The sequence below is a fragment of the Mauremys reevesii genome, linkage group 8, assembly GCF_016161935.1.
Source record: "Mauremys reevesii isolate NIE-2019 linkage group 8, ASM1616193v1, whole genome shotgun sequence".
NCBI lineage: Eukaryota > Metazoa > Chordata > Testudines > Geoemydidae > Mauremys > Mauremys reevesii.
Window position 1 is genome coordinate 67,930,338 of NC_052630.1, and position 12,353 is coordinate 67,942,690.

The 12,353-nt window shown below is 38.8% G+C and overlaps 1 protein-coding gene across 2 annotated transcripts in view; it reads left to right on the forward strand.

Annotated features, from left to right (window-relative positions):
- The window catches only part of VAV3 (vav guanine nucleotide exchange factor 3), a 236,388-nt gene that overhangs the window by 186,244 nt on the left and 37,791 nt on the right, over positions 1 to 12,353 (forward strand). For both annotated transcript variants that reach the window (XM_039484962.1, XM_039484963.1), the window contains one exon: positions 2,847 to 2,983. In XM_039484962.1, coding sequence (XP_039340896.1) covers positions 2,847 to 2,983 — 137 coding nt within the window. The remainder of the gene's footprint in view (positions 1 to 2,846; positions 2,984 to 12,353) is intronic.

Here is a 12,353-nt window from a genome sequence, read left to right on the forward strand (position 1 = left end):
AATTTCCATGATTTGTGTTAGTCTTCATTCTCTGGAAAACTGTAATCTTTTTTCTATATATTAAAATTATGGTGCAGATATAGCTTCTTCCACTGAAACTTTTCAGATCATGAATAATGCATACATCCTATAGATTCACTGCTTTTACATGTGTAATCAATACAAGCTATCTGTGCCATGTCTGGATTTGCTGGGATAACCAGAGAACATGCTCTCTGTGACTCAGTCAGTCCCATTATTGGAGGAGGGTTAACACAGGAGAGACTTTACTAGATTGTTATGTTAGGTCTGCCTCTTGAATATGAAAATCAGTTTATAGACCTTGTGAAAGCATCTCTTTGTGCAGTAAATATTTTTACATTCTCCAGCCTGTTGCGATTCAGGGCATGCAATGTGCCAGGTAAAAGCAGTTTAATAGTTGGTCATCATATTTTCAGTTTGATAAATTGTAAATTTATGTCTCCCTGTATCTGTCTTGTGTTAAATACATCATGTGTTCAAAATTACAGCAACAGGTAAAAAGCACATTAGTTTATATTGAACCTTCGATTTCAGCCTACTTTAAGGAAAATGTTTTATTTTTAATTTATATTTTGTTTTAAAATGCCAATATTCAGAGAGCTGAAAAATTTCTTTTAAATTATTCTATTTTAGCTGCAAAGCAAATTTCAGAGGTTAAATTAACATGAGGTGTTTGTAAGTAACAACAACAAATATTCATTATTTATTTAAGCAAATATGGCAAGTAGGCTTGAGGTAGTCAGGTGACATGACTGAGTTCCCACAGCTGCCACCGAAGATTTCAAGTGGGCAATGAGAGTGCTCAGTGCCTGTGTCACTTGGGATCATTAATCCATGGTCCAGCGCGTTAGCCAGTTCTTTTAGGAAACTTCAGTTTTGGTACCAAAAATTAATGAGAGACTGAAAATATCACACAGAGTTTTGTTTCAATAATAATTAATGAAATCACATGGCTCAAGAATAAGAATCTGAGATAAAGCCCATGAAAGTTAATAGGATTCTTTCCGGTGACTGCAATGGGTTTTAGATCAGCCCCTTGGAGGCCAAGTGCTGGAGTCTCATGTTGACAACTCACTTTTGCCATTGTAATTACTGTAGCATTTGGTCTTAACAGAATTAAGCATGTTTGAATTATATGCAAGGCACACAGGCATGATATATTTTAATGTTGTTAATACTGTGCTTTCTCTTAATATTATTAATCCTGTGCTATCTTTTTTACAATTCTGCTGTTTGAGACAACATGGAATTTCTTGAACACTGTTGGCCTGCTGAGCATTCCAACTCCCACTGGACTACCCATAGATGCTTTTAAACAGACCCTGAAATCTTTTATTTACTTATTATCATTACTAGGGTTTTTTTAATTATTTTCTCTAGAGTCTGGACCTTTTCTATACCTTGAGCAAGAAATTTGGACCTTGACAAAAAAATAATTGACTACCCCGATGTATGTTTTAATACAGCTAAATTTAAATTGTACATCTAGGAACAAAGAATGTAGGCCATATTTACACAGTGAGAGACTCTAGCCTGGGAAGACTCTTAAAACAATTTGGGGGTGATGGTGGATAATCAGCTAAACATGAGCTCTCCATGCGGCACTGTTACTAAAAGAGCTAATTTGATCATTTGATGCATAAAGAGGGAACTCTCCAGTAGGAGAAGTGTGTTTATATTATCCCTGTTTTGGCACTGCTGCAGTCACTGCTGGAATACTGTGTCCAGTTCTGGTGTCCACACTTCAAGAAGGATGTTGAAAAATTGGAGACAGCTCAGAGAAGAGCGACGAGAATGATTAAAGTATTGGAAAATCTCTCTTATAATGATAGATCCAAGAAGCTCAATCCGTGTAGTGTAACAATCAGAAGGTTAAGGGCTGAATTGGTTACAGTCCATAAGTACTACATTGGGAAGAAATATTTAATAATGAGCTCTTCAGTCTAACAGAGAAAGGTGTAACACAATCCAATGCCTGAAAGTTGACAAATTTAATTGGCTTGTATCTCAGGAGATGGCATTTTCACCTTTGAAAAAGACCACAATTCAGATGCAGCCAATATTGGTGCAATAGGGCCAAAATGCTACCATGAGTTCTGCTTTTTAAAATGAAGTATTAACTATATATCACATAACACTTAAGAAAAATTAGTTGTTTTTTTTAAAAAAAACAACAAAACAACATTGCATCAGAAGCATGGAATGTTTGTCACTCTGATTCTCATAGACTTGTTCCTTTTAGTAGAGCCATTTATGGAACATTGATTCAAGCCTGGAGAGTTTCTCCATTTCAATGTCTTAAGTATTACTTCATCACATCCATCACATTTTTGTTTTGGATTACAAAGATAACCTTAACATATGTACCTTATACAAGGCCAGTGTTATATATACACAGAAAAGGATGAACCTCCTTAGTGATGAAATCAGCCTAGTGCCCCAAGAGGAAAGGAGGAGGCGGTAGGGATGGAGTTGATGGGGAAAAATGATTCTTTTCCATTAAACTGTATGTGTTGTGCTTTTTTGAAGTAAGAAGTAGCCTAAAGAGAAATATTTTTCTCGAACTAAAAAAATATAGTGACGAGCTGAGAGAAATTTCTCATTTCATTACTTGTTCAAATATCAAATACAGTAGCTGGTGAAATTTGCTTTTACTTCCTCCCCCAACTGCTCCTAGTTAAACTCCTAACATTGATACATTATCTTTATTATTATTGTTATTGTTTATTGTTATTAATTATCTATTATATGTATTATTTTATGCACATTGGAATTTCTTAGATTGCTATGTCATTGACCAAAAACCTGTATTTAATTTTTGGCAGGTTTACCAAAAATGCAAGTCGTTAGAAACTACAATGGGATACCGCAGCCAGCTCCACATGATGGCCCACCATTACACATCCAGACTGGGGACACTATTGAACTCATCAAAGGAGATGCACATAGCAGGTTTTGGCAGGTATGGGCTTAGCAATGGCTACATTCCATTGCTTGAGAGAGAAAACCCTTATTTGCTTATTACTGTTATACCCTGTTTTTATGTTATCATCATCAACAAAATCTTTATTTTTTGTGCATTTTACCCAAAATACACGTCTAATGTAAGAATTTTACCTTTCGGATGCCAGCAGTGCGTACCCACTGCTTTTTGTATCTAAGGGATTGATCATGCAACTCTATTCATTTAAGTGAGTAAGTTTGCAAGACAGGGCCCTTGGTGTGAACCATTTTACTGAAATGATTTAAGATGAAGAAAGTGCATGGCACATAAGCAGCAAGAGTACCCTGTGTGCTTTGAATTCCCAAGTCCTCTCAGACAATAGAACTAAGGGGCATGCTAACCAGATAAAATATTTGACTTGGATGAGAATAGTGGATAAAATAGTTATCAGAGATTGAGACAGAATTGTTTTAATTTGTTTGGGTGACGCCTAAATCAAATAATGACTGTTTTGTGTTTATAGGAAAACTATAATCTATTGATTGGATGAAGGGGTTGTTTCCATGGCACTCAATATCACATGATTCTAGTTGCTACTTCTGTTACAGAGATTGTTTTATTTATTGAACACTCATACCAAATAGAGATTCAAACTACAGCAGCTTTCACATTTTGCTCTAAAGACAGGCATAAGAATTTTAATTTTTTCAAATTATATTTTCTTGTTTGTTTTTAGTTTGTCAAAAGGGGGAGGTTGTGTCTGTGTGTGCACAAAATGGACAATTTGCAAATTAATAACATTTGGGGGAAAGCTGATGGTAAAGAAAAAAGTATAAATGCAAGGGCATCTGAAAGGTGTCTGGTATAGCTGTTCCTGTGTTTTCTTACTGAGACTTTTCTTTGAGAATGCAATGACCTAATGAATAATATATTGAGAATACTGTGCCAGATTTTTTTGGAGGTTGGGGGCGGGGTCTTTGAACATGTTTGATTTTTATAGATTATATATTTCACTTAAGGATTGATTGATCCTGTGAGGTGCCAAAAGCTTTCAAGTCTAACTGGCTTCAGTGGCAGCTGAGAGTCCTTGATTCTTTTTAGGATCAGATACATAACTCATAGGCAAGAGTCATCACAGATATCCTTATACAGCAGGAATCAGACGTTTTGTAAATTGATCACTCAAGATGCTCAAGCATACTCTCAAAAGAATACCCAGCACCTGTGTATATCCATGCAGGACATAGTCTTTAGGACCGTTGGACCACAGAATCTCATGTGAAATGTAAACAATTCTAAAAATAAACATTTAAAAAACCTTATTTACTTTACATACAACAATAGTTTAGTTATATATTATAGACTTAGAGAAAGAGACCATCTAAAAACATTAAAATATATAGACTAATCCCATGGCCACACACTGGTATATCTGTCATTTTTGGCTTTTGGAAAGTCTCTTTGATATTACTTGAATCTGTCATGTTAAAGGATTTAGGCAGAAACATGTTATGCTTGGCTAGTGGGAGGAGACTGGTAAGTGGATGATGCTGTGTGCCAACAAGCTATCTCCACAGCAATCTTAATACTAGCCTTGAACCTTAATGGGAACTGTCATCCCCATTAGCATCTTTGGGTGATTTTTTTCTCAGATATGTTGTCAAAGACATACTCTGATGTCTTGGTCAATTTGTAAGGCATATTAAGAAGTAACCGCAAAACATAAGTTTTTATTAACATCTTGACGTTTACTCAAGGGACATTTTGGAATAGTTTTTTTTTTTTTTTACCTGAAAGACCATTGTGGATACTATAGACTCATAAATTGACCAGAAGCTCAGATGTTAGTAATAAATAAATGGTTGTATGCACAGTTATGTGCAATTTGGTTTTTTGTTCTTTACAGCATACCTAGAAAAAACATAAAATAAAAACTGTGGTTTCATCTTCTCTAATAACTTAAACCCAACCAAATACATTTTGATAAATGTTAAGAAAATCTTCCCAAGTGAAATATTTGTATGCTTGGTCTCAGTTCTTAGCAAATTTTTTATCGTCATTTTCTCTGGCTCAGTCAAGGCTGTATACATCCTGGGTTCCTCCTCTTTACTCCCTCTCACAAGCAGGAGAAGCATGAATTGTCCTAGAGGATAGCAAAATTCTGGATTGTGATAGGTCATCTTTTGGCCTGTCTCAGTGCATAAGAAGGAGGAGAACCCAGCACCGGTACTCTCTCAACTGAACGATCAAAAGCAAATTCCCAGGGAATATAAATTGCCTTAATATGAAACATTGAAAATGAGAGGGGAGGGGGGTTGATGCCGCAGTGGTTTAGTCCACTACCTCCAGCTGAAGATCTGGGTTCAGTCACAAATGAAAATGAGTGAGGTGGTTTCATGGTAGTATTCAGGCACAGCAGTTAGCATGACAGGCTTTCTTTGCTCAAGGTCCAGAAGTGGAATAGCCACAGTGCTTATCTGTGTGTGGCTTGCGCTGGTACTACTGATCCTTCACTTTTACACGTAGTAAAATCACTCACAAAGTTAATTAAATAAGAAAGGGAGAGGGGAAAGAGGGAAAATTTGGTGTTTTAAATGGAAATTTCAGACCCTTATCTGGAACTCTGCTGGTTGGTGCAACTGTAATAGTGAAGAGTCTCATTTTTATTACTGCTGTTTTTTTTCTCTTCTTTCGAGTTTGTTCAAAGTACTTACTTAACCTGAGGGTAAGCTTTCAGGGGTGACAGGATGTATCATATAAGGTGTGATGTAATGCTGGTTTTACAGGTTTCCATTGCAATTATACACTGTCCTCAGGGCAATCATGTTTTCCATGTATGCCAAAAGCATATAAATGTGCACTGTACTCGTTTCTTCCACTGTGAAAAACAACACTTCTTTGATACAGACTTAGACCTGTAGAAATTCATTGCTATTACAGAAGTCCTGGCTAATGCCACTGTTGTTTATAGTCCCCCTATATTTTCAATGTAACTCCCTAAGAACAATAACTGTGCTGTGAACTTTTGTTCTTGGATGAAAAATTAAATCTTTACCTTTTGGGGGGAAATTTTCTATGTTCCAGTAGTACATAGAACTCACCAGGGACCAAGATACAGTATTGTTATGTGAGGTCACTGCTAGAAGAGAGAATAGATAGAGACCTGCTGGCTTAAAATCTATAGTAACAAAACAGTTTACATCAAATGTACAATAACAAAACATCCAGCATAATAACATTGTTCACCTGGAAAAAAAATCTTCCAGTATTGGGGAATTATATATGAAAATACATATACTATACTTAACAGGGGGAAATCTGCATGTGGGGGTCTCTAGGGAGTAGTTACCTATTTGCTATGCTTGACTATTCAGTAAATTTCCCCATAAATGACGCGCATTTGGAAGAAAGTAACTGAGGATCCTATGCACAGTCTCATGAAATGTTTCTATTTTGTCTTGAAATTGAATTGAAAGAAATTTCATAGAGAACCTGAGCCCAAAGTAGGTCTGCAAACTAGTATGAGTTTGGTTGCCATCTGTTTTGATATATATTGCTAGGGCTGATTCAAGATATATCTGAGGACATCTGTTGTGGTGTCAAATGAGGAGATGGGTCAGGGATTTTTCCCAAGCTCTGGCCCCATTTGTTGCCAGAAGTTATGAGACTCTGTAAGTTCCTGTAAGTTATAGTAATTGTGTAATCCTCTTTGGTGCCTGCTGAAGAGTTGATGGATAAACATTTTAAGGTGCAACTTTGCAGGATGTGTCAGTTCATAAGTGTGGGCCAAGTCATGTTAGTCTTTTTTGAAAATGCATTAGGTTGGTAGAGCTATTAGGCTGAGATTTTCAAATCTATCTAAGGGATCTGAACAGCCAAATCCCATTAAAATTATCCAAATCCTGTAGGCAGTTATGAAGATCTCAGCCTTACTGTTTAAAAAGAAGCTCAATTTTCATTGTCAGTGGAAATTTGTGCTATATGAAATTTATTATCCTTTTTGTATGTTGCTTATACATCACATATTGCATGTAACATGTTCTACACTGTGTTACCTCTGAAGGCCATTTGGAAACATCAACACAGAATGTGGGCATCACCTCATAGGTGGGATGGATGTATGCTACATGAACAATCTATAGTACATGAATATATACCATCTGTCCTATACTCTGCCCTAGCTCTTAGTACACCTGCAGATGAAATTTCAGGTACCAATCAGTGTTTGCATATCTCTGAATGGAACTGAATCAGATTGTCTCAGAATTTACTTATTACTATATGCCCCTTTGTAGCATTCAAGTGGAACATTTTTGCTCTCTGTCCAAAATCAAACTTCAGGGAGTGGAAGGAGCCTTGATTCTTCCCCCTTTGGAGTGCAATTTAGGTGACTTTTAGGACATGGAGCAGACATGTTCAGTTTGGGTCTTTCCTTAATTTGGGCCCATCATCAGGGGGTGGAACGGGGAGAGACAGAGATAGGATGTGATTTTTGCTCAATGTGAACAGCATTTGTTCATTTTAATTTTGGTAGTGTCTACTTATAACTGTGCCAGGCATGATACAAGTAAACTAGATCTGAACATCGTCTAAAATTTTATGAACAATTTTTTTGTAAAAACAAAATCTGCCCTTTTCACACAAAATGAATGTTTCGTATTTTCATTTTTTTTTACTAACCTGAAAAAATTAAAAATTAAGGTGTTTTTTCAGCTTATCATTTTCCTTTTCCATTTCCATTTCCCCAACCTTTTCAGTGGGAAAATGAGAAAAGGATGGGGGGTGGGAATGATAAATTAGATAAATAATTGCTACATTTTTCAGTTTCATTTAAATGTGGGGGAAAAAAGGGGGAAAATGAAGAGAAAAAAGCTGTGGAGGGAAGGTAGAATAGCAGAAGGGGAAGGAAACCCATAAACTAAATAGGCCTTTTCAATAAAAATGTTCATGATTTCAAATGAGTGAAAAATTATTCCTCTTCTCTAAACTTGCAGACTTGCTTGGAAATGTTCAGATTACAAGAAATGTTTTACATTTTTTGACCAGCTTAAGTTATAAAACCTGGTTTCTTTTCACTGTTGTTGCCTAAATCTGTGGAGAGATTAGCAATTTCTCAATCAGAGGATGATTTATTTAGCCATAGCCAAAAAATAAGATGGAAACTGGATACTGTACAACCTAGCGTTAACTCTTCAGCTGTGCACAGTCCTAGCTGTGAATGAGTCCATTGAAGTTAATGGGAGTTGCAGATCTAAACCTCAGGCAGCACTCTGGAAATTTAGGGCTACTGTGCAAAATGGTTCCAGGAAACCTCTCCATTAAAACAGGTTCAAGAATAATGAATCATCCTCTAGTCTCACTGACAAGTGTCATTTAAAGTAGCAGTCTGAAGGTGTTCATTGCTTCTTTATACGCTGCAAGCATTCTGTAATATAATTTCTTTAGCAATTTAGCCCAGATATTTACTACTGCATTTGGGATGGCCTTTAAGGCTTTTGTTAGAAGGAAATTGACTACTTACTCATCGCATGAGAAACAGTTAACAAGGAAGAGACGTGCAGTTGAAAGAAACAATTAGCAAACTTGAGGTGCAGTGGTGCGACAAATCCACTGCTAGTTGCGATGGTCTAGTGCCTATGCACTCAGTACAGAAATCCGCAGTCATATACCTGACTGCATGCATCACAGTTTTTTATATGAAGTGACATGGGGCCTTGAGGGATTTAGCAGGATATCTAAAAGTAAACAATAATCTAGTATTTTAAACATAATTAGGAATGAACATAAAATTATTCAGATCAGTTCTATAATTAGCAAAGAATTTTAAAAACAAAAAGCTCCTTTCAGCCTGCTGTAATTTTTATACACTAGATTTTTGAGGATTTTTAAAACTCCCACTATTATATGAAACAGGCAAAGCTTTTATTTAGAAGTGCAGATAGTCGTACAGGCAGTGTGGTGCTATGGTCATGCTAATTTCCTGATATGTAAGACAGCTACCTTGTGTTGGCTAACTTTGTTGATAGCTGATTTGAAAAAGTAAGCAGAGTGATATCCTCCTTCCATCCCTGGATGACCTAGTGGGAAGATGACTGCTTCTCCACAGCCCATAAAATACAATGCAGCTGCACTAAGGTGGCCACTGGCACATCCCCAGAATACAGGAGATCCCCATTCCCACCTGCCTGGGCCTGGGCCTGGGCCTGCCCCTGCCTGTGCTACTCCTCACAGGATGCCACTCCCATGTCAACTGGTGTCCTCCTGCATTCACATAGATTTGTATAGTTCACTAAGCCAGTGATCATCCCCTCCCCGCCTCAGGCCAGCAAAATGACCGCTCTGTGTTGTTGGAGAGAGAACTGCCATGGAGCAGTGTGCCATACTGCAAAGGGAACATGGAGTACTTCTTTAGGCAACCTAGGGGTGCCAGGTATCCGGTTTTCGACCGGAACTCCCAGTCAAAAAGGGATCCTGGCTCCACTCAGCGCTGCTGCCCGGGCTGTTAAAAGTCCATTTGGCAGTGCAGCGGGGCTAAGGCAGGCTCCCTGCCTGCCCTAGCTCTGTGAGGCTCCTGGAAGTGGCCAGCATTTCCATCCAGCTCCTAGGTGGAGGTGCAGCCACGGGGGTTCTGTGCGCTGCCCCTGCCCAGAATGCTGGCTGCACAGCCAGAGGGCGGTGCCTGGGGACAAGGGCAGCATGTAGAGCCAGTTGGCCGCGCCTCCTCCTAGGAGCTGGAGGGAAATACCGGCTGCTTCCGAGAGCTGCCTGAGGTAAGTGCCAACCCGGAGCCCACACCCTGAACTCTCTACTGCACCCCCAGCCCTGAGCCCCCTTCTGCACCCAAACTCTCTCCCAGAGCCCACATCCCCTCCCGCACTCAGTCCCAGCCTGGAGCCCACACCCCGCACCTCCCAGCCCCACCCCAAAGCCTGCACCCCCAGCTAGAGCCCTCACCCTCCCTCACACCCCAATCCCATGCCCACACTATGAACCTCTCATTTCTGGCCCCAGCCCAAAACCCGCACTCCCAGCCAGAGACTTCACCCCCTCCTGCACCCCAGCCTGGTGAAAATGAGCAAGTGAGTGAGGGTGGGGAGGAGGGGTGGAGTAAGTGGAGGGCAGGGCCTCAGAGAAAGGGTAGGGTGGGGCGGGGCAAGGGTGTTCAGTTTTCTGCTTTCAGAAAGTTGGCAACCCTAGGGCACCCCCTTCACTCATCTCACTTACAGCAAAGTGCCTTCTGAATTTTGAGCCAGATGTCAATTAGTCAGTGGTGCAGAATTTTCCCCAAAGTGTTTAAATGAGTTTTAGAAGTACTATAGGAAATAGCAATATTAGTGCTTTGTACTTATCTAACACCTTCCAGCTAAGGTGCAAATGCTAATGACTCTCTTTGAGTTAAATATGTATAATCTCCATTTTACAGATAAGGAAACTGAGGCACAGAGAAGTTAAATATTGTCTTCAGGGTCATGAAACAGTTCAGAACTTTTGACTTCCAGTGTTATGCTTTCACCATTAGGCAGTGCCACCAGTACCTGAAGTCACTTCATGAACCGCCTTGTTAGAGGTATGGTGTTTAGCATTAAAGATTCAGTATTTACTAACAGCTGCCACATAGGAGTATGTTTTGAGAAGTGGGTGGTTCTTAATAGTGACCTCACAGGGCTGCTCTGGCACTTGTGGATGCATCCTACAGCAATCTGAATTTTGTGGGAAGACTTCTTGTACAGTAATTCACATGCAAGGATGTCCACTGACAGTGTGATCTCTTGTCATATTTCATAAGAATGTATGAGTGTCTTGTGCCATTTGTACCACACATTCTGCTGAGTGCCCCACTGTCTAGTTAAATGCGGAACACTTACAAGGAGAGATCAGAAGTGCATATGTTTGATACTAAATTAAGGCAATATGGAGATTATACACATCCCAGATTGGTCTCTTGTTCATTTGGGGTAATGGAACAATTTAGTTTGATATGCTGCAGTGCTAGTTGAACCAGCCTAATACTGAAATGCATTATACATTGTAGCTGGACAAAAATAGTATTTTGTACAGAAAGCAGAGTTAAACATGTAAATATTTATTAGAGGCCTATCCTTTACCAGTGATTTGAAAGAGACCATATGTAGAGATTTCTGTGAAGATGTTTGTCTGCATTTTTAAACTGTAACTCAATAGTCTGTTCATGAGCTCATCAAATTTTGATTCTAGGCTCCTTTCTAATTGCCATGTAAGTATGTTACTTGCTGTATCGTTTTATTGTGTGGGTATCATTGATGACTTTTGCTTTAGATAAATATTCCTTTATTATATATACTATCAGATTGTATAGCATGTGGGCACATGCAAAGCTGATTAGTAACAGTCCTGGGTGATTAGATACTGAAATCTGTAAAAAGGTTCACTTTGGGGTATAAACAGAACACAAGAAAATACATAAACACCATGAATAGCTAATACTTAGTAAGGAATGGGAGGAAATACCATATTCTGATATGGGTTAAGAGATGCAAGAATTGCTTCCTCATGTGCCCCTATTTTGCATTATTTTAAATGCATATCAATAGTTCTCTCACACATTGTATTCTAACTAGTGCTCTTTACCCCTTCCTCACCTTGCTACACATTTCTCTCTATTTGGAATCGGTGACAGTTGCTGTAATCATTACCTGGGTGTGATAAATTGCATAGCAATCTTCCCAGGAAGATAATGTTCCCATTGAATATGCTTACGGCACTTCAATTCAAGAAAACTTCCAATTTTTCAAGAACACTCATTAATTCTGCTCCTTTTTACATCCAGCTCCACCCTTGTTTTAAATTCCTGAATGATGGTTCATGTGGTGTGTGATGGTGCATTAATTTCAACGGGAGTTAGGCACCTCGGCACTTTTGAAAATCACACTAGGCACCTATCTGGATCTTAAATTGCCTAAATACCTTTAACAATCTGTCCTTCAATGCCTAAATATAGATTTAGGAGCCTAACTTTGGGCACCCGTGTTTGAGAATGCTGGGCCTAGCCCAGTTCTGAAAGGGCTGCCAGACCTGGTCACAGATGTGCAGTTTATGGATCTGAAAGGCTTTTTTTCCTAGCTTCCCTACCTTCAGAAGGCAATCAATCCATTGGTAAATGCCAAAGTATGGTGCTTTAATGAACAGTTTACATTTGGTTATGAAGAGTTGGTAAGAAAGTGAGTGGAAATATGAGGGGTTATGTAACAGTTGAACGGTTTCAGTTGAACTGTTCTTTCACATATTCCCAAAATATGTAGTTACAGCAGTACACACCAAGTGCATGTGTGTTTAGGGATTTGTGACTCTTGGACCACTTCCAGTATGTGGCTCAGGAGACATACTTATTAAAAGCAGCAAAGAGTCCTGT